Source organism: Syngnathus leptorhynchus, chromosome 2, assembly GCF_054491065.1.
Source record: "Syngnathus leptorhynchus isolate UIUO chromosome 2, UIUO_Slep, whole genome shotgun sequence".
NCBI lineage: Eukaryota > Metazoa > Chordata > Actinopteri > Syngnathiformes > Syngnathidae > Syngnathus > Syngnathus leptorhynchus.
Window position 1 is genome coordinate 15,873,079 of NC_141196.1, and position 22,836 is coordinate 15,895,914.

The 22,836-nt window shown below is 42.0% G+C and overlaps 4 protein-coding genes across 8 annotated transcripts; 2 read left to right on the plus strand and 2 right to left on the minus strand.

Moving 5' to 3' along the window:
• Nucleotides 1-187: 187 nt before the first annotated feature.
• cabp2b (calcium binding protein 2b) lies at nt 188-10,576 on the plus strand. 3 transcript variants are annotated; one of them, XM_085904294.1, is made up of 8 exons: nt 188-281; nt 1,139-1,393; nt 7,848-8,033; nt 9,407-9,437; nt 9,536-9,670; nt 9,767-9,876; nt 9,999-10,146; nt 10,229-10,576. In XM_085904294.1, the coding sequence occupies exons 1-8, from the start codon at nt 198-200 to the stop codon at nt 10,252-10,254; spliced, it is 975 nt and encodes a 324-aa protein (XP_085760420.1). In that variant the 5' UTR covers nt 188-197; the 3' UTR covers nt 10,255-10,576. The 3 variants fall into 3 exon arrangements, with proteins under 3 accessions (XP_085760420.1, XP_085760430.1, XP_085760440.1); XM_085904304.1 differs by lacking the exon at nt 7,848-8,033; XM_085904314.1 differs by lacking the exons at nt 188-281; nt 1,139-1,393; nt 7,848-8,033 and adding an exon at nt 6,456-6,543.
• Nucleotides 10,577-11,473: 897 nt separating this feature from the next.
• On the minus strand, nt 11,474-12,449 carry crybb1l1 (crystallin, beta B1, like 1). The gene is made up of 5 exons (XM_085902466.1): nt 12,360-12,449; nt 12,177-12,295; nt 11,969-12,101; nt 11,731-11,873; nt 11,474-11,645 (listed from the first exon to the last, which is right to left on the minus strand). The coding sequence occupies exons 1-5, from the start codon at nt 12,447-12,449 to the stop codon at nt 11,474-11,476; spliced, it is 657 nt and encodes a 218-aa protein (XP_085758592.1).
• Nucleotides 12,450-13,845: 1,396 nt separating this feature from the next.
• On the plus strand, nt 13,846-14,958 carry cryba1l1 (crystallin, beta A1, like 1). Its single transcript, XM_085904319.1, has 5 exons — nt 13,846-13,920; nt 13,992-14,110; nt 14,240-14,381; nt 14,456-14,598; nt 14,811-14,958. Exons 1-5 carry the CDS (start codon nt 13,846-13,848, stop codon nt 14,956-14,958), a joined length of 627 nt encoding a protein of 208 aa, XP_085760445.1.
• A 194-nt stretch (nt 14,959-15,152) lies between these two features.
• LOC147061030 (uncharacterized) lies at nt 15,153-22,204 on the minus strand. Of its 3 annotated transcripts, none has more exons than XM_085905082.1 (7): nt 21,385-22,204; nt 20,242-20,355; nt 18,694-19,910; nt 17,393-18,034; nt 16,784-16,888; nt 16,184-16,520; nt 15,153-16,115 (listed from the first exon to the last, which is right to left on the minus strand). In XM_085905082.1, the coding sequence occupies exons 2-7, from the start codon at nt 20,342-20,344 to the stop codon at nt 15,886-15,888; spliced, it is 2,634 nt and encodes an 877-aa protein (XP_085761208.1). In that variant the 5' UTR covers nt 20,345-20,355; nt 21,385-22,204; the 3' UTR covers nt 15,153-15,885. The 3 variants fall into 3 exon arrangements, with proteins under 3 accessions (XP_085761208.1, XP_085761207.1, XP_085761209.1); XM_085905081.1 differs by having other exon boundaries at nt 21,315-22,204; XM_085905083.1 differs by lacking the exon at nt 21,385-22,204 and having other exon boundaries at nt 20,242-20,404.
• Nucleotides 22,205-22,836: the final 632 nt, after the last annotated feature.

Here is a 22,836-nt window from a genome sequence, read left to right on the forward strand (position 1 = left end):
ACAACTATTCGAAGCAACTGTTGAGGAAAAGCCAGAAGTCGAATGACCTTTTTTTTCAACCAAATTTGTACTGGATTTTTGCACTTTCAAAATAAAAACAGAGACGAGATCATCTGAGAGACGAGAGAGGGAGGGGGAAGGCAGGAGAAAGAGAGAGAGAGGGAGATAGAGGGTGCGTGCGCCTGTGTCACATCGAGATGTTCATGATCATTCGCGAGTCGACGGCTGCGGGAGGCGGTGCTGCAGCCATGAGTGTGCCACAGGAGAAGACCGCCAAACAGGTGTGTGCTTACGCCGTATCTTACACACACACACACACACACACACACACACGCACACACACACGCACACACACACACACACACACACACACACACACACACACACACACACAAAAATTTTTTTCGGCTAATATGGATTTCCATCCAAGTATTTTATTTGAAATGTTTTGTTTTATTTTTATGGACCTTATTTCAAACCGGGGCAGTGGTGATAAGCAATGTTATGCAATAGTTGCAGACTACTACTAATACTACAACTAATAATAATATTAATAATACAAAATGGATAATAATAATGATAATAATAATAATAAATGTGAATTTGAGTGTGAAATGCTTGTCTATAGTCATCTTGCAATTTTCTCTCCATGGGTGCATCTTGTCCATCTGGAATAGGCTTCGGCTCCACCTCAACCCTAATGAGGATAAGCACAGTACAAAATGAGAACTAAACGGCTTATGTGTTATTTTTAAGACAATAGACCAAAATACAACTTGAATTGTATATGTCTACATGCACTACGTTATAACGAGTGGTCTTTCTAGTATTTGGTACCTTTCATATTGCTAAACAAGATTATCAAATTATGATGCTGTGCAGTTTCTGCATCCGTATCAAAACATGAATTGCCCTTGTGTGTGTGGGCAGGGGTGTTTGAACACCATAAATCTTGTCTCATGTCGCACTGTGTAATGTGTAAGAAAAAAAAATTTGATTTGAAAAGAAATGATATTATGATTACAATGAGGGTCATTTTAAGTTTCTCATTTTTACACCTGATTAAAAGTGACATTTGTTTGTTTTAAGAGTAAACCAAGTCTGACCTGAGGTTCTCAATCTGCTTTTCTCACCACAGGTGCAGGCTGCAATCAAAAAGAAGGTGGAGAAGCAGAGAAAGCGCACCGGTGAGCAGGGAGGAGTCATTACAGCAGACATCCAAGTGTCCACACCGCATCACCTCCCGAAGACGCTTTCTGAGAACGGGCAGACGTTGGAAGAGAGGCTGGAGCAGATGATGGAAGGACCACAAAGGAAAGATAGCAGCAGAGAAGAGGTGGAGCAATCGGAGCCTGTCGACTTGCTGCCTATCGTGGACTCTGTGTTTGGACAGGTAGCTCATTGTCAGCTGTGGTGTGTGTCTCCATTGCCCCTTAACTAAATAAAACCAGGCTACATACAACAAATAGTGCTATTAATATCAGTCAAATAGGGCATTTATCTGAGAGGGGGAAAAGTCGTCGGAGAGGCCAGAATACGATGAAAAACAGGATATGGAAAGGGTGCGCAAAGTGAATAGAGCAGAGTGCTCTTTGCCACTATGACATTCTTAAATCTATAAAATGCATATTAAATTTGTCCCAAAAAAAAAAAGAGAGAAAATATCCTTAAGTGTTTTAATATGGACTTTTGCCAATCCAATGACCTCTTGATATTTGACCACTTCGGACTTTGAAATCAACTTTTAATACCTTGAGCCAGATCAGAAGGGTTATCTAAGAAGTCAGACATTAGTCCCGCACAACACTAAACCGCCAAAACGATTTAGGGCAACTTTTTCATAAACATGAATAGGTGGACAGGGTTTAATGAATGTGTTAACCACTGCACATTATACAGTGGTGTCTTAAATAATGAGTTTCATTTGTGACCATGCTCATCTCAAATTATCTCTCCTTATTGAAATGTATTCAGAAGGAAAATTCTAGATGAATACATACGTATCTTTCTTTGATGAATGTTTGATTGGACAGTAAACGTCAAACCCCTAAAACATGACATTTCTCTCCTTTTGCAGAATTATTTACTAGCACACAAAACTGCTGCTGGTTTGCTACCATATAGGTTGGTATCGCAAATATCTGCTCCAACAGAATGACGGCTTGCATTTTGAAAAATCATTCGTCACATTACCCGTAGTAAATTGAGGTAGTCTACCACTGTGCAGTGAATGCTCTCTCACATCAGACATCTTATATGACTAGGTAAAATGGTGCATTTAATACAGCTACATCAAATATATTGCATCTCAGTGCATAGTGGGCGCTTCATCGTTAAGGATGAGATAGCGTGTGTCGGTGAGGATTTAAGCTCCTTTACTTTAGGAAACATTAGGAAAGTGTAATCCGTAACAGATAGCGTCATGCTCAGCCAGAGATATGATGATACAGCCGTACCTTGGCAGCCATCGCACTCTGGCTTGCCAGTTGCCATCCCATCGTATCTCATGTCACTCACAGGATGACACAAGAGAAGGCAGCGACACGAGACACATTTGTGTACCTACATGTTGCATCTGTCGGCTCAGAAATAACGGATCGTGGTGTTGGAAACAACATCAATAAAACGAGAGGGGATTAAGATGGCCTGTGAGTCATTCTGATTCCCTCTTAAACTGAAGAGGATGTAACATGCTCACGTCAGCAGAAAATCACCAGAAAAAGAAAAACAGCTGATGTCAGTTATGATGCCACAGGTCCAAAAATAAGTACGAGAGAGTGTCAGCACAATCGGGAAGAAGTGGAAAGAAATGAGTGTCTCTTAATGAGGAGCTCATTTCCTGCTTGCACTGATGGACCCTCAGCCCACACAAAGTGAACGGAAATGCAAGCGTTTGACATTTCTCGAAGAATACCCACACACTTATACTATGATGTAACGTCAATTCATTTGAAGGAAAAAAGTAGAGAACCCTCAATCTCATTTCAAATCAGTCATCTTTGCTAGAGGCTAATAAACGGGTTACCATTTTCTATTGACAATTCCAAACAGCCTCTGGCCCTTTTGTATTTTTTTTCTAAAATGTGAGGAAAAGCCATCCAGCGAGCATCTTGGCCAGAAGCTGACCTTTTAGTGAGAGGCTAACAAAAGAGATATTCTATGGGGTCAAAAAGCACTTGCACGAGAGAATTCCATTTCAAGTGCCCACACATAAAATAACTACATAAATGTCTCATTTGCTTGTGAATCCTCCTCTTTTTTTCTTCCATCAAAACTGCGCACCCAATTGTTTTGACCTTTGTAACTTTCATTTTCCACCTTTCCCCAAATCCCCCACCCTACATCTCTTCTACACTGTGCAAAAAAGTGTAAATTCCCCAAAACAACACCAATAAATTGACATGTAATGATGCATTCTGTAATATTTTGTACTGGGGATACATATTTGAAAATTCTGACTATGTGTTTAAATTTAAGTTATTCTTACCCCAATAATGTAATAAAGCGCGCCAAAAACCAAACAACTGATTAATAATGAAACTTTGAGCAAATTTTTTTTATCACTGAGCAGACAACAACAAAGTACGATAGTTCATTCAAATTTGAAGGGCCACTCTCTCCCTCCAATCATTAAAAGAATGCAGAAATAATCATAATTCATGCACATTAACATTGCAATCCAATTAAAAGCTTTGTATTAAATAAACAGATTGGACTGGTGGGACACCTTTCTCCTGCCCATCATCCAGAAAGCAATGCCTCAAAGGTGTTTGCCCTGACAATGTTACCCGAGTCCAACAAATATATTTGTATTTTTTCTGTTCTTGCTCTTGCATAATGGGCTACGTCAAATGAGTAAGATCAGATAATGACTACATAGTTAGTATCAATTACCACTGAACCCATCCGGCCCTCATCCCTTACACTAGACATCATCAATCTCTGACTGACAGCTCTTGTTAGAGGACACCAGTTGCTGATCATCCGACACCAGATCTTTACTCAATGCACACACACGCACGCACACACACACACACACACAAACACACACACGCACACACACCTAATTTACATAATGAATTGAAATGCGATAAGAAGGAACTGAGCAGATAATTGATCAGTTCTAATGGTATGAGCTAGCTGCTGATCTCAGTACGTGCGTATGTCTCCCACTCAACTCATCTGGGTGAGTCATTGATGAGTCCAGACCGGTTGTTGATCAACCAACATGAAATTACTGAAACAGCGAAACCGTTGCAGGAAATTAAGTAAGTGATTTAACTGACTAACTGATTTAACCGTCACACAATTTTGAAAGCATTGTAACGATCAAAAGTGATACCGGTACCAGTATTGCTAATTGACCTGTAGAACTGATGCTAATCATTTCAGTGTAAGGTTTTAGTAAGATGCAATCATGAATAAAGTACTAAGTTGCATCATCAATGCAAGCATGGGCAGGTGGCAGCCTGCGCTGAGTGAGAGCATAGGCCACATGAGGCCCACCAGTCTGGGGATGCCAATTGAATCCGGCCCATCTTGTAATGATTCAAATCATCGACAGCAGGAGTCACAACAGTTACTATTGCCATAGCCAGAAAATTGCTGGCCAGTAATACGCTCCCCTACGTTCATTTCCAACTCAACAGACCATGGCACACGCTCATTCACTGACGTTATTGCCTTAGTGTTCAATGTGTGGATGGCCAATCCTAGTGATGAAAATTAATATATTCACCTCAAATGCATATATTTTTATTGATCAAGTGTATGCATCCAACTTTTAAATATCATTCTCTACTTCGCATATTTAATTCCTTGTGGGAGTGATCAAAAACATAGCCCCCAATTTAAGACTTTAATTCATTCCACCATACTTGTAACTCAAACCATTCATATCTCAAAATCAACTTGTCCCAATGAAATAAATAGAAATAATATTCATGTGTTCCAGATCCCCCAAGAACGCTTCACAATTTTTGAATGTCTTCATTCGGAAAAAATGATACTGAATTGTAAAATATGAACACAGTATATTTAAAAAGGTATTAAGAAAATCATAAAGGCAATATTGAGAAACAAACTGGTTTTAAGAAGTTTAAATTTAGTCACTCACACACACACACCATCATCATCGGCGGTCACTCGAGACGAGTATGACAGTCTTCTTCTCAGGGTAATCTGGGATGTAAAATGGATTCCCTGAAAAAGACGCCTGTGCGTGACTTTGTTTAACGTGGGGAGACTGGTGCACAGACAGTCACCACACTGTCCTTGACAGATTGGGGTCAGAATCCAGTGGCAAGGAGACCAAGACGACTGGTGACCCTTTTCTGCTGTAGCCTTCATCCGCCTTCCCAGCCGTTGTGACGCCTCCCCTTAGGTCAGCCATCATCCTCCGCCTGGTCCGCCGTTGAGGTCTTCACTATTTACCCAAAGCTGGGGCTGTTTACCCATACATGTGTGTGCATTGAGTAAATTACCCTGCACACACACACACACACACACACACACACACACACACACACACACACACACACACACACACACACACACACACACACACACACACACACACACACACACGTCCCCTTTTTTTCTCTGGCGCCCTCTCGTGGTAAGATTTGCATACATCACCAGTCCAAAAAAGACATGCAGTACAGGTTATTTCAAAGTTGAAGCAGTTATCTTCTATTCCCGTGACCGGTTTTAAGCATTATGTTCTCATTTTTATCCTTTTTGTTACATAAATTCATCATGGTCAATGTTCACACAAAACTGCATTGGTGACACCACAATTGATCCCTTAATACATGATGCTAATTGCTTGGGGGTTTTATTTAGTTTTTTAGTTGTTTTTTTTTGTGAAAAAAACTTGCCGCACCAGCCCTGATATTACAAGAAAATTGTGTTTCAATCATCACTTTAAAATAGCAAATAGGTGCAGAGTTCTTGCTGTTTTTTGTTGTATTTTTCCTTGTACCCTTTCAGCTCTCCTTTTCATCATCACATCCACTCCTTCAATCTGACACAGCGACGATTAATCCCCTTCTGTTTTCCCCCTCTTAATTCTCTCCCTAAAAGCCATCTTGCTGCAGATGAAGTCATTTGGGTGCTGATACAACATGTGTGACATTGATGGAGAGACGCTCGAGAGATTACAGTAGTTGAGAAGTGTAAAAAGAGAATTAGAGATGCATCACTCAAGTGAAGCATTCAGTTTGGTTGAGGGCGCTTATTTTGGTTCATGTATGCAATGACACTGGGATGGGCAAAGGTGGGCGGAGTCAATCAGCCTTGTGATTACTGGCATAGATTAGAGACGCTCTTCATCACTGAGTGGCATCACATCATCACACTATGGGGCAACTCTTGGAGTTTTTCTCCGCAATGGAGCAGCTGGAGTTTTGAAACGAGCAGCTAGTGAGGAAACAAAAGGGAAGAGTGTGAGGTAAGTGGTGCAGAAAAGAAGAGGAATATAGGTTGGGAGCTTGGGTGATGGGCAACTGCACCAAATCATCCATGAAAGAAAAAATGAGGAAGGTAAGACTTCAAGTATTATAACTGGCAAACATTAATACCATAGAATATTTCCTTATTTTATTCTAACTGATATGAGCATGCAGGTTTAGCTAGACCGCCATTTAACTAAGGGAACCGTATTCTCGTCAGAGCCCATTTGAGTTTGTAGTTCAGGTTATTTTGATATTACAAATGACTTAAAGATAAAACGTGTATTCTAAGATTTCTGGGTTAAAAGTAGAAGGATTGTATGATTGTACATTAAGTAATGCATCACGGAATGTGATTGCCCAGTGGTTGTATGTTTGTCCTTCCTTAAGAAATGTGGCATTTTGATCCTGGACATGTCATGGAGTATAAGTCTGACAAACATACAATATAATGCTATAATACAAAACATAACTTTGAATATTATTGTTCATCATCTTTTCAAATAATATTTTCTCTTTAATACTTTCATTGCTTTAATACCATTATGGACATTATATTTGTGTTGTACTTGCAATTTTAATGACTACCTTTTGTATTATTATAATGCCTCTTTTCTCCATTGGTTGGCTCTGGGACCTTGCAATTTGACTTTGACATACTAAGAACTCTTTTTCGAATCAGTTTTTTAAAAGAATCAGTATTCCAAACATGGTGCAACTTTTGACCTTAATTTAGACGCAAGATGACTCAAGAGAAAGTCACATCCACAAAGAGCAGACATCATAAAAGTGAGGGCATGGGAACCAGTTGGCACAAAGGTTTCAATTGGGTCACAGACAAGAGTGCTATTGATTAGCTAGCCGGCACACTATTGGTAGAGTCTAAACACAAGCTAATTTCACCGAAGCTAATGAAGACGGTATGGGCGCTAATTCTTGATCCTCTGGGTCGACTCGAAAGTATGTGACAGGCGTGTTGTTAGGACTAGGGCTAATTCAAAGTCACAGATACTTCAGTAAAATGCAAGTATGGTATCCCCAATTGGACAAAAACAACACATTTAGAAGACATGTTATTGTGTTCAGTAATGCTAAATAATTGTTATCCGATTACTCAATTAATTGGTGAGATAATCAGTACAACGTAGCTTATAAAACTATCCGATAGTTGCAGGCACAGTTGACACATCTTGTATCTCTTAAATTGGAGAAAACTTGTCTCCTTTAATGACTCCGGTGTCCATACTGTGAGTAATTTTGAACTAAAAAGGTTCGAAACAAGTCAAGTAGAAACATTTCCAACGCTTCCTTGAAATGAAAATTTCCCTGAAAGATGTTATGTCATCAAAAATGGCTGACTGAAGACAAGGCTAACAACCTGGTCTGCCTCTAAAGGGGGTGTCAGTGGGGGGTGAAGTGAGGGGCCTCAGGGGCGCGCGACAGCAAGAAGAGCAAGACGCCGAAGTGGAAGAGGATGTGTTCAAAAATCCTTTCGGGACGTTGGTGAAGAACAGCAACATGCTGCACAACATCGCGGGCCCCGCCTGCATCTTTCTCAAGCGAGGCTTTTTGCTGACGCTCGTACGTAACAAGCCCCCATCCCTGCTCATCTTCATCCCTCCATCATGGCCGAAATCTACCGCATCACCGCTTCGGGGTCGATTGTTCCGAGCCATGGATGATTGACCTTTGATTGTGTGGCACTCTCCCCTCGTGTGTTGTGGTACAAAACTACTGACCCACTTCTCAGTTGATCTTCCATTCCATCCATCTATCCATTGTGCTTGTGCTTGTTGGGGTCAGGGGTGACATGGGGCCAATCTGGCTAATTTGGTGCAAGAGTCGGGTTACAGCATGGAATGATTGCAACTTGCAAGCAATCCAAGTACTACTCAACGTTTTTGGTGTTATATGCAGATTTTTGAAAACGCATCTGAAGTGCTGCTAATGTCTATATAAAATTTCCTAATATTCACTTGTTGCCTGGCAAAGTCACAAAAGTAATTTGGTTAGCTCTTCATACAATTTGTCATCATAATGCGGCATACAATTTAATCCATACGTACATTTACATACAGCGTTTGATTGGGAGATGGGTCAGGTTTGCCTATAGATTTATAGGAGGCAGACTTGAAATATATTGACTGGACACTTGATTAGATACACCCTAATTCACACAGTACAAGTCAAGTCAAGACTTGACTTGACTAATTCACACAGTACAAGAGCAGAATGAAATTATCTGCCTTTACAAGGACAATAATGCATATTTAAATAGCAACGAACTTTTTCCAATTACATGAAATTGCTCATCTATTGTACAGATTTGTTGAAAACAACATTTGAAAATACTTTTGAGAAGTCTAGTCCCTACCTAATTTTGTCAGAAATTGAATGGAGCTGGGCGACCAAATGCAGCTCAGACCAGGGTTTATTGAACAAACTCAAAAGACAGACTATAGAAGCTCGACTAGGGACGAGAATAACTGAACAGAAAGACAAGACAAAGACAACCATAGACGAGACAAGAGACAAGAAACGAGAATCACCCGAAAGGGGAGTGAGAGGCAGACAGGACTTAAATACAAGACAGGTAACGAGAGGCAGGGGACGGCAATTACACTGATCAGAGCACAGGAGGGGAGGGGCGAGCACACAGACACGGGAAACAAAAATATGACATTAAAATAGTTATATTGGTTCTTGTGCTGTAGTATTTTGTATTTCTTGAGATTGTGAATTGAGTTTAATATTTTAAAAACTGAATTAATGAAATAATTCAAGTTTTACAAGAAATTATAACTGTTACTGTAACCCTCCATTCATGGTCAATGTCACCATTATCACGGCATTAAAAAAATTGTCTTAAATACCTATTAATTAAATTGTTGAATGAGCAACAGAGGTTAAAACCTTTCAAGTCGTTGAAATTTGATTGTCATTGCTTCTAACAGGATCGAGAGCTGAGACCAGAAGAGATGGATGGTGTGTGATTTTCTTTTTTTAAATACTACCTTTTCTCTTCTCCATCAAACAGAATAAAAGTACCTGACTTGCACTTTCAATCATGTGCGTGTCTTCAGAGCTCCGTGAAGCCTTTTTGGAGTTTGATAAGAACAAGGACGGCTTCATTAGCCATAAAGACCTGGGGGAGTGCATGAGGACCATGGGATACATGCCCACTGAGATGGAGCTCATAGAATTGAGTCAGCAAATTTGTGAGTGCACCACAAGCACACTCAGCTGAATATATTTGTTTGTTGTTGTTTTTTTTGCTGATTTTTAATAAAATGTCAAATGCGTCTGTTCTACAGGTGGAGGCAAAGTGGACTTTGAGGATTTTGTGGAGCTGATGGGACCCAAAATGTTGGCAGAGACTGCAGACATGATTGGAGTGAAAGAACTACGTGATGCATTCAAAGAGGTCTGGATATTCTGCTACTATTTCTTATACATGGTGGTTTGGTTTTGATCAAATGCACTGTGCAGTGAAACCCTGCATATTTGTGGTTTGGAAAAAATGCTGGATTCTCTCTTTGGTCCCAGTTTGATTCCAATGGTGACGGTCAGATCAGTTTGTCTGAGCTACGCGAGGCCATGAAGAAGCTGATGGGAGAACAAGTGACCAACAGAGAGATAAATGAGATTCTCAGAGACGTGGACCTCAATGGAGACGGTTTGGTAGACTTTGAGGGTGAGCGCTGAATTCTATTTGCCTTTTTTGACTGTGTCTCTAAACTCAACATATTTACTTTCTGCTCATTTGCTTCTTTCAGAGTTTGTGAGAATGATGTCCCGGTGATGTGCATCACATGGGCGATGGCATTTAACACAAAAACCAGGGATGACTCTACACATCTTTGTCTGTACTTCTAGCATTTTATGTTGCTAGATAAAAATATATATGTATATAATTTAATTGTATAACACAGAAGATATGGACAAAAGTGCTAGAACAATTTTTTAAATAACTTCTACAATAGTAGTGTTCCCGAAGGCATGATTTGATGAGTTTGGTTTAAAAGAACTTGAGATCTGAGATCAACAGCAATCTCACATCACACATAAAAAAACAAAAGCTTTATTTCTATTTCCAATGGCTTCCAATGGCCAGGTGTCCTAAATAGTCATGTCCATACACTGTAGTCAAGATGATATTGCTGACTTTCTGTGTTTGTTTTTTATACATCAAATACTTGCATGTAATATTCCGTATGTAAATCTGTAATGAACATGTTTTAAATAAATAAATAAAAAGGTCTGTATTTGTTTTTAAAGTAAACAAGAGTATCGAAGCAGCCACTGTGATTTTACTCACTTTATTGTCTTTTTACTCCAATAGACCAACAATTTGATGTTAAAAGGTGTGATTTGGATCATGCATATTAAGCAAATATTTGATTCAAAAACAGATCATCCAATTGGCATCACACAGAGCTCCAATAGTTTCTGAATGGTTTCGAAATCATGTTTCGTTGCCCAGCATTGGCCATTTAAATTCATGAGAAGCTGTCATATGGTTTTCAAGTAGAAAGTCCTGACATCAACATCTTTGAAACAATTGTTGTTTTTATTGAAAACCTGGCCAGGATTCTGTACAGCAGAGTGTAAGTGCAATGCACATGGGCCAGAGCAGAAGGTGCTAAAGACTCTGTTTCCCATAGTGCATTGTACCCTGAATCACGAATCTTGTGTAAAATTGCAATAGGTGTCTTGCTCCTTCTTCAGAGCTTTGTAGGAGAATGAAGATAGGGACTAAAAATTAAAAAAAAACAAAAAAAAACAAAGGGGGGGGGGGGGGGGGAGAAAGGGGAGAAACTAAGCTCAGCCCATAGGGGAGAAAGAGAAAAATGGACAGTGAGGAATGGATATCCTTTTCACGAGATGAGGTCCAGGTTAAGGAGACCCTCACTGCTTTTCGGCCGTGATCAGGTAAGGCCTTAGACGTCTCTTCCCCTTCCCCTCTTCTTGCGCCCCTCTCCCTCACTTCCGCTCTTTCTCTTTCTCTCCTTTCCCGAGCCTCACTTGCTGGCCAAGGTGTAGCAGCCTTGTTGGTGCCACTGCATGTCGCGGATACGGCGCACAGACTGCAGCTGAGGGGTGCGGGCGCCGTACTCATTGAAGTGCCTGAACTCGCCCTTCTCCAGCAGGTACTGACTACCACGGTAGCCGGGGAACTGGTAACCCACGAAGCTGCGAGAAAAAACAAATCACACATATGTGAACGACGGAAAGACGACAGACGACTTGCGGGGGTTCCACTGTGAGCTGCACTCACGTTCCGCAGCTGACGATGATGCTGCCCACTCTGTCGGTGAATCCGTAGGAGAACAGGCTGGGGACGTCATCGTCCATGATCTCCATCTTGCGGCCCTTGAACTCTCCCACTTCATGCAGGCAGATCTTGTGCTTATCAGGGTCCTGTTGGGAAAGACCCAGAGAAGCTCAACATTGGTAATTCACTGAGATGGAGAAGCTAAGAAGTGAGTGTTTTTAGAAATCAGGAGGGGGGGTACCATTCGAACAGGCCTGAAGGAAAGTAGGTAGTCATTCTTCTGACAGTTGCTCCAAGAGTCCCAGCGAGGATATTCGCCCTTCTCCAGGATGTACATCTCACCGCAGAGATTTATCTGCTCAAAGCCCACGAATCTGCCAATCAATATAGCACTATATCAGCTCACTGCAAAGACACAAGTTGACGGGGGGGGAGGGGAGGGCACTCACGGGCCGCTTTCCACACGGAGAGAGCGCACGCGTTCCATGCCCAGCTCACAGATGTTCATCACCTCGCTGCTGATCTCAATCATGCGGCCCTGGAAGTTCTCCTGGTCGAACACCAACATCTACAACGAGAAGAGGTTTTTCACTTTTCACTGAAGAATTTCACGTCAGAGAGGCTCTCCTCACCTTGTAGGAAGTCAGGCCAAACTCTGACTTCTTGCTCTGAGCAGCCTTCCCATCAGTCTGGGAAGAGGATTTGGATTTGTCACTAGACATGATTGCTGGGTCAGAAAAGAAAAGGACAAAGTTACATGATGGCACAAAGTGCGTGTCGTGTGTGTACTGTGCATATGCGCGCCTTACCTGATGCTTACGCTGAGCCTCACTCAAAAGTGTGAGCGGCCTGGGAGCACCCCTCCCTTTTATACGCTGGCGCCCACGGGAGAGGATTTAAGGCAAGTGAAACAAATGTGCTGAGGTCAGAGGCGTGACACAAAAGAAAAGACCGCATCATCAGAGGGGGACGGACACACGATGGGCGGAGCCAGTGCGGCAAGGTGGGCGACATCCAATAACCAACACAACCCATACACTGTGCATACCTGGCTGAATCAAACTTACACAATAGACTTGAAAACACGCTGGTACAAATTGTATCGATAAAATATGAAACATAATATGCTTTTTAATTATGTTGCAATTGTTTAATATTTATTTTTAACATGCTAAGACTGCTTCACACCAACTTGGTTTGCATTCAACTGCAATTTATCTATGTGGAACTCTTCTCATAAACTTCTGCTGAGTCCTGAAATGTGTGGAAAAAAATTGTGGAGTCTATTGAAAAATAAAAAAATAAAATAAAGAAAATGAATTACCTACATAGCCTACTGCATCCTATCCTATGTGAATACTATAGCATCTGATATTTAATTTGAATTGCGTTGTTGGATAAAATCGCACCTAATGGGCTAGACAAGAAAACGTTGTGCAAATTAGTAACAACGTCATCATCATCATAACGTTTCTCAAACCTTGACATGTTGACAAGGTTTTAAAGCTGATAAGTTTAACAATTTATGAATTGTACACCTTTCCATTGATATGGATTGTGGTGAATAGCCCCCCAGCCTTTAGATGCCCCTTTCTGCTCCACTCTTAATCCGCTCACTCTCCGCCCTTATCAGCAATCCTTTGTGCAGCCATACACGCTGGATTGCTGACCGGGGTCCGAACATACCGGACCCCCTTTGTCTTTTCTCTATGATATGTGCTGAGGTGGTCACACTGGTCACAGCGGCCTGGGGGCGCGCCTCTCTGCGGACTGCCAATAGTGCATGTGCGCGTGGGCTGGCGTGAACTCGCCGCTGCAGGAGAGCCCCACCCATAGGCTATCCCTCCTCCACCACCCCACCCTGCATGACCTGCCTACCCATATAAAACTGAAGCGCCAGGTCCTCCCAAAACTCTACGCGAGGCTGGCGGCAGGTGCTTTCCACTCCAGAGCTCTTCCGGTAAGGTCCTGTCGCTGCTCCAACTGCAAGCACAATACATGTCAAAGAATGGCTGCACTGAATAAAGGACAAACTACTCGATATTTTGATGTTTTTGTGCAAAATAGAACTAAATCATTTTCTCATAAATTCCTGTTTTTGTCGCATCAGACATAAAGATGTTCCGAACTACAAGGTCACCGATGATGCAACCCCTGGCCAACTCAGGAATGGGCATGGCTCCCTTCTTCAAGGTAACACTGAGGAGTGAAGATGGGACTGTTATTTACATTTTGGTATTTATGACCTGATATTGCCTCCACAGGTGACTGTTTTTGAGCAGGAGCATTTCCAGGGGAAATGCCTGGAGTTGACCTCCGAGTGTGGTAATATCCAAGCCTGTGGTCTGGACAACATTCGTTCCATCAGGGTAGAGAGCGGCGCGTAAGTCTCAGCGATGTTTTGTCACCGAGGATGAAATGTATCAACCCTGTGACGATTAGCACCTCGAAACATTCACGTGGATAGTTGCTGGAACACTCACGTCAAGAGTTTTTTTATCTGTTTGTGAAGCTGGGTCGGTTTTGAGCACCATGACTTCCAAGGCCAGCAGTTGATCCTGGAGAGAGGAGAATACCCCCACTGGGACTCCTACAGCGGCTCCCTCTCTTACCACGTCGAACGCCTCATGTCTCTGCGCCCCATCTACTGCGCTGTAAGTATACGTAAGACTCGGAATAGATCTCCCCGCGCTTTCCTCGTGATCCAAGACCGGCTACCGTCTTCCAGGCTCACCAGAGTAGCCGCATGATCATCTTTGAGAAGGAGAACTTCATGGGCCGCAGCGTGGAGATCTGCGATGACTACCCCTCCCTGCAGGCCATGGGCTGGCTGACCCCTGAAGTGGGCTCCATGCACGTGCAGTGCGGCGCGTAAGTTTCCAGAGAGCTGTCATTCCTATTCTGAATTTGGAAGAGTGAGTGTCCTCGCAGAACATTTGGCCTTTTACATGGCAAGCGAGTTTTAAAATGTAGTGTTTGAAAGAGTACAATATGATGATCTCGTCTTGTGATGCAAAAGTTGCTCCATGTATGCCAACGTTTGACTTTGGAAGTGAAGTCCTACTATTTGTTTCCTCCCACAGCTTTGTGTGCTACCAGTTCCCTGGCTACAGAGGCCAGCAGTACATCATGGAGTGCGAGAGACACAGTGGTGACTACCAGCACTGCAAAACCTGGGGCTCTCACTGCCAAACTCCGCAGATCCAGTCCATCAGGCGCATCCAGCACTGAGAGGAAGACAAGACTGACATAGCAGCTCCTTCCTACCTATGATCTCCTCCTTTCTTTCTTCTCCTCATTCCTACAACCCACTCCACACTGCTCCACAAATGTATGTGAGGGACAATATAGCACTGCTAAAGCACAGGGAACTCCGCAGTCCACATACACACACACCAACATACGTACAGTAGATGACACTCGGGTAACGTGTTTTTTTATTTGGTTCGAGGGCCCAACTCACAAACACATATACTGAGCTGAAATGAAAGGCCACTTGAAGGAGAACTTTCAAACGGTGGCGCAGCTCGTGTGTGATCGTTTAGTGTGAAGGAGGTCGACTCACAGGTTGATAGCAAATAAAGTCATTTTCACCTCAAATATGTATGTGTAGCCTTTGAGTTTTTTCTTGAAATATTGGCTCAGGTGCAACTTGGTGGAAGGAACCATTGCAAGAAGATAAAATTGTCAAAAAGCGAACCCGCATTTGATTGAAAATGATTGACCATGAGGAATAGAAGTGCTGATTAAAGAACAGGTACATTTTATCAGATGACAGAATGCCATTCTGTACTGAGCAGAGTGATGGAGTCCAGTGTTTGTGAAAAAAGAGACGGTTCTTCGAACAGAAGATTAAACTGGGCCACTTGTATTTACAACAAATGAGCAACTTTTAAACAGTATCATTTGTGTTGTTTTCAACTCAACCTTCCCTTGTATGGGGCACAAAGGACCCGAACATCCCGGTAATAATCCAGGCGGTCAACTGAAGAGCAGATGCCTAACAAAGCAGTCTTGACTGTGATCATAGAGGTGACTTACTAGGTGTAGGTCAAGTAAAACGCTTATCCTGATGCTACACGTTAAAATCTGCTCCCATTCGCGTCACTAATGCAACTCAAAGAGGAGAGCCAGCTTGGAGGACTGGGACTAAGTCAACTAGTGTACCTCAACATGATAGATCCTGTACATAGCATGGTTCACAGCAAAGTCCTCTGACAAAGAAGTCAAGTCCGCCCCTCCTACGACGTCAATCTCTTTGTCACTCTCCTCCTCTTCGTTCTCTGAAGACGGTGAACAGTTCATGGTGACCGGCTCGGGGATTGATCCCGAGGCTCCAATCACGTCGATGTCGTCGCCCTCTTTACTTCCTGTTTCAAGGTTGACATCTGTTGATGAGAAAAAAAAGTGGTGAAACTTTCTTTTTCGATGTATTCCCCGCAGCTCGATTCGGTACCTGCGTTCGTATCATCGAGCTCTTTGCCATTATTCTTTCCTGTGTTGGCTGATATGGTGGTCTCATTATATGACTTCACAGGAAGTGGAACATTTGGCTCTGAGTGCGTCCTTTTGGCTTCACTGCCTATATCCGTTGTCTCCTCTTGTGACCGGGCTCGCCTCTTTGCTGCTCTCCTCGCAGCTTCCTTCTCAGTTGCTTTCTTTTCACATCTGTCTTGAACCTCAAGTGTGTCACTATCACTTTCACTGGGAAGCGGTCTCTTCTTCTTAGGTCGTCCTCGCTTACGACCTGGTTGGCCCATTTGCGGCGGTAGTTTTTTTGAGAGTGGCTGATCCTTTTGATAAGAAAATGTCAGGGAAATCACTTATTTGAGTGGACCAAATATGACACTGGTCAATGATTTGTTTTTTAAGACATCTTTTAATCAGAGTTGCAAATAAACATTTGGAAATTCTTTTTTTTTTTTTGCAGTGACTCTGAATGTTCCCTAGTTTTATCTCTCGCACACCAGGTTTTTTATCATCAACACAAAATAAGAATATCATACACTCATTATTTGCAATAGCACAGGTAAAAGAAGGCCATGAGCCAACTCACTGCGATCTGGGTTAACTTGCATGTTCTCCTGAGAGGATAAGTCTTTGTGATAACCGAGACTGGCTGATGCTTTGATGATGGCCCGGTCTTCGATCGTGCAAGATTCTGCAGAGGAGTCACACCTTGATCAACAAACAGATTCTTTTTTTGACATGAATATTTGCATGTATACACAGTGTGTCCTTAAAACAACTCTTTGACTGCTTCTCGCACATGTATTCCTGATTTCAAGTACCAAACATCCTAAACAATGAAAAATGTACAATTTGTGTTACCAGAAGTACAAAAACATCAAAGATGGAGCGGAGTGAAGTTTTGCTTTGATTGAGACCATGTTGAATTCCTTGCAGGTTCCGCACACCTCGTGGCAAAGGATTATCATTATTTGAGTATACCTTGAGATTTTGACGCCACAAAAGCAGTGTCAGTCAGAATAAGTAATTGGCTCAATAAAGGTTGGGAAACTGTGATCTAAACTTCAATGGAGTGATATTTTCTTTAAATTAACAAATGAGACGTATCTGTCAGTGAAAGAAGTCACGTGCAATCGAGAAGTGAGTTTTTGGGACAACCTGTGTATATTGTAATTAGAGCCCACTTGCTACCTACCTTGAGTTCCTGACAGCTGACAGGATTCAGAGCGTTACACCTACATAGTTGCACCACGGGCAAGCACCGTAACCTTTTATCTCCTCCAACGTCATTTCTTTGAGTCATGTCCCTCACTGACGCATGGATCCGTTCCTTTGCTTTTGCAGGAAGCCGTTTCTTTTTTCTGCGTTTTCTTGGAATTTTAACTCTCTTGGCGGCATTGAGAGTACTTGTTCTTTGCGTCCTTGTTACCGGTTGTTTACGCTGTGGGCGGGGACAGCGACTGTCACCTTGCTCCTCTTGTGCCTCCATGCCAACATAGTTGCTACCGTGTTGCTCCAAGGACTGCAGGAAGTCATCCAGCATAGCTACAAGATCAACGTCCACCTGCGGCTCCAGATGGACCACTTTGCCGTTTGCTTGTCCCGTAGCGACAACCTCTGTGAAACCGTGAATACATGAGGCGGCATGACAGTCAGTGTTGCCACCACTGGTGCAACTGCAACTTTGGACTGCTGAAAGTGGCTGGCAGGGTGGAATGCTGCTGCTGCTGCACAATTTGCCATCCATTTCCCTTATCACTTCCTCAAAGAGACAATCTGAGTGATCTGGCGGGTCCACAAGAGGTGGACTGGCAGAACGTGGGGCAGTGTGTGACACCTGGAAGAAGAAAGTTGTTAGAAATGCATTTTTATTTTCAGCACATATTTGTTTTCACATATTCAAAGGTTAAATTATACTCACCTGTGAAGTTGATAAAGTATTTTCGATTTATTTGAAATTTGTTTACCTTATGGCTATAACTTATAATGCAGGTGTGTCTAATTTTTTTGGGCCAGTGAGTAAATAGTGAAGATGTGAAGGCGTATGTGTAAATATTCCGCACAAAAAAAATTGGGAGCCCTTTCTGTCACATTTACAAGTGTAAATCGTAGAAAATCCAGCCTTGGGTTTGTCAAACCTTTGAGCTCAACATCCAAATTAAATTTTTAAAAGAAAACAATTTGTAGATGGGTGTTCAGTTGTGTAGTGTACCCTACTAATTGTGGGTGAAACAGACCAAACCCTGCCGCAAATTAAAGAATAATGGACAGCCCATTCTAATTGCCTATGGATGCCGCAAGATGCCACAAAGCGTTGCCAAGCAACACTTCGCTTCCCGTCGCATACATGGCGTGGCATTTCACGACCCGTGTTTGGCATATAAAAACAAACGATTCGAAATCTGAACTCCACCAGCAAAGTCCTCCGTTAGCTGGTATATCATCACCCAATCTGGTGTTTGTGCGTCTTTGTGTGTGTTTGTGTCTTCATGTCACCTGTGTATCCTGCAGTGTTTTGTTCCTCCTGCCACGCGTTACGTTGTTTCCTCCTCTCATCCAGCTTTGACTTTGTCCACTTGGGCAAAAGTCCCATTCCTTGGGCTGCCTTTGTCGCCTTTTGGGGCTCCATGCCAAATCCAAAAGGTGGTGAGTCTGTAGGTACAATTTTCTGCCTGTGGCTCCTCCCCCTTGGCCTGTCCTCATAGCGGTCGCCTTCCCGCACCTCTGCAGGAGCGACTTGTGCCTCTTGCTCACACCCACATTTTGCACGTCCACTGTCTGCGTCCACCCACCTCTCCCTCTTCCTCTTTTGCGAGCTTGCGGTCTCCGTGCTGGTCTCTCAGCTCCATCGCGCCGCCTGGGCCGGCCACGCGGCTTCCTACTAGCGCGCCCCGTGTGCGAGGCCTCCTCGGACCCCACGTTTAAAAACTGGCTGATGAATCCTGGGATGTCATCTTGATACTGCTCAAACTGATTGTCTTCACCACCTTCAGCCTCTAAAACTATGGATTCTGCCTGAAGGTTGCTGAACAAGCTCAGCGACTCTGCAGTGCACGGGCTGTCCGGGTATTTGGTCTCAGAGAAAGTTTGAAGTTTTTCGGCTTCATTTAGCAAGTAGATGAGGGGAGTCGGAACACTTAGTTGGACATCGTGATTGTCGCCCAGTCCTAAACTCTCAAACTGAGCCACGTCAATGGTCTCATAGGTAGCCATGGACTGACAAGAGGGGACGGAGCTTGCTTGCATCTCTTCTGTCTCAGTCAGCGCGTTTTTTTTGCCACTTGGAAGCGTCTCTTCCCACAGAATAGCGCTGCCGTCACTTGGAAGCGTCTCTTCCCACAGAATAGAGCTGCCGTCACTCACCTCCTGCCTCAAGCTGGAGACTTCCTTCTCATTGAGCTCCGCTGGATCAGTCTGTACACCCACCTCAATGCCCACGCCGCTTTGCCACTGCCTCCGTGTGACCTCCACCAGCCCCAGGATGCCCAACTTGGCTGCTGCCGACACTGCCTCCTGCTTCTCACGCTCCCCCTCCCCAGCCATCTCCCCTGAGTACAGCAGGCTGACTACATGGAGGAGAGAGCTGGCGCAAACTGTCCCAAATTCCACCATATGCTCTTGTCCAGCTGGAGGCGGTGGTGAGGAGGACAGGGCATTGGACAGCTGAGGGCTGATGGCCGAAAGGACACAGCTATGGGCTGGCACTGCAACACCTGGGGGGTGGGACAAAATATACCATCAAGGATAGGTGATGTATGGTCATGCTTACGCTAAGGGTGCCAAAGTCATCAAACACGGGCTGGGCCACATCAAACCTATGGTTTCCATGAAAACAATCAGTTAAAGCCACAAGGTTTCATACTTTTTCAGCTATAACGGTCCCAGTCCCTTGGTAGAGGACACACCTTCACCAAAGATGGACAATCCTAATTTGGATCAGTGCCAAATTGTACATATTTGATTGGTAACTGGGCCATTAACAGACAAAAGAACAGAGTGAAGCAAAGAAAAATGATCATGCTATACTTTGCAGGTATCAAGTACCATTTGCCTGCAGCAGAGTGTCACAGAACTGTCGCTGCTGTTGCTGTCTCTGCAACTCGGCCACGAGGAGGGCTTCAAATCCTGGCTTTCGGTAGCACCACATCTCCCCATCAACTGGAGAGGTGCAAACAAGAAGGTGAATTTTATTTTTAAAGCTTGGAATATATTTTCTGTTGATGTGTGTGTGTGTGTGTGTGTGTGTGTGTGTGTGTGTGTGTGTGTGTGTGTGTGTGTGTGTGTGCATTTGCATCTTCTAAGCAGAGCTACTGTAACTTGCTCCGTATTTGTCTCGCGTTTTGCATGTGCTGTCAAAACTCCGTGCCACACTTCAACCCATTTATCACTAATATAGTAAAAATAAATACAAAAGTGAATATTTACTTAGCTAGTCAAAGTACATTTTCTACTTGCGTCCCAAAAATTTCTACAACTAGTAAAAAAAAATAATAATAAAAAAAGTTATCCTGGACTGGTTTAAAGTCTTCCAAAGTAAATATTGATGTCGTGCGTATACTTGGCACTGTTGCAATTTTACATATCTTAGCAGTTAAGGAGAGCATACTTCCTGAAAAAATGTAACTACAAAATTGTTAGAAACACCTTTAAACTTCTGGTGTGATTAATCATTTTATAGAAACGAACCTAAAGTAGAGAGTAATCACAATACTTCCCCATATTTACACTTTGTAAACTTGCTGAAGACTGACAATATATATATATATATATATATATATATATATATATATATAACTACATATACATATACATATATATATATATATATATATATATATACATATATATATATATACATATATATATATATACATATATATATATATATACATATATATATATATATACATATATATATATATATACATATATATATATATATATATATATGTTTATGGAAAACCCAATTAGCATCGCTGCTAATATTCTAGCAAGACGCTCGTGGCTGTTACACTAAGCCGGTGTCACGTCGTCACGTTACTTAAGTAACCAGTCATGAACTGCACATATACGACTTAAATACGATCTGCGAATGGAATGTGAAATATCTTACTTACGTGTTCTTTTGAGCTTCCCTTTGCACGAAGTAGTGAAAATGACAAACGTGTAAATTGCAAGTGCACTCACCGTTTGCTCAAAGCTCACCAAAAAAACACGCTGTTTCAAATTAATCATACAAAATGTTTTAAAAACATATCAATAATGTACAGTACAGTAACACCAAACGGGACTTTTTGTGTTCAATAAAGTTTTCCCCACGTTCAATTTGATGACGTGATCGTACATATCTGCGGTCGTTTTTGGTGTAGTTTTCATCTTGACCACTGGATGATAGTATCGTACAAATGAGATAAGGCAAATCAAAGATGTGTTTGTTGATCGTGTTAAAAACAAGACTGTTCAGGCTTCCTTTTCAAACCTTTCGCCTTAAGGTTGTCGAGTCAGAGCAGGTATCCAGAATTAATCACAAAACCTCAATTTTCATCTAACAGAATTGCTCAAAAATAGGAAACAAATAAGTAAAATTTAAATAGACAATACTAAATTACAGTCATTTTTCCTGTGTGAAACGGACGTCTCCATCACAAACGCCACAGAAAAAGGAAAACGCCACTTAATTTTGAGAGAAAAGTAGGAATATTCAACATAGTACATTTCAGGCAACATATTGTCACAATGGAAGGAACCTTTCTATTTTGCGATTTTCTTGTTTGTTTTGTTTTTCATATTGAAAAATGTTCATTGGAAAGCAATGATATATGAATATTCATGCCTGCAATAAAAGCCTGGACGATTATGGAATGCTCACAAAAATTATGCCAATTATGTGTGATTGTGTGTCATAATCTAATAAACATATAGAGCAGGGGTGTCAAACTCATATTTTTTACGGGCTGCATTGTAGTCATAGCTTCTTTCGGAGGGCCATTATGACTGTCAACCCAAATAAATGTATGAGCACTTCATATTATATACGGTAAAAGCTACAAAACAAACTTACAAATACCTTGTTTTCAATTCAGACGAGTAAAAACTGGTCAAATATATATATATATATATATATATATATATATATATATATATATATATATATATATATATATATAAAGATATTAAAAGTTAAGACAATTAGCAATTCTGGTAAAGACACACAAATTTGATGCACAATTTGCGGGCCACATAAAATGATGTGGCGGGCCGTTTCTGGCCCCCGGACCTTGAGTTTGACATCTGTGATAGAGGGTCATTCTCGTAACACTTTAACTACCACATCGACCAGATAGTAATGCATGTAATGGATGAAATCAAATACAGTTACCAGTTTTCAGGATCTAATGCCATCTTTGGTTGACCATTATTCCAAATAAATCATTTAACATCTATGATAGTGTTATTGTGGAACACTAGTTTTTGCAAACTACATGAAGATGTAGTTTGCAAAAACTTGTGTTCCACAATAACACCATGTTAGTGTTTCAATTTTTTGCAATATGTATCGAAACTAGAATGCCCCCAAACCTTTGAAATATACAGAGAAAACAGATTTTTTTTCTTTCTTTTGTTTGTTTGACCACTAAG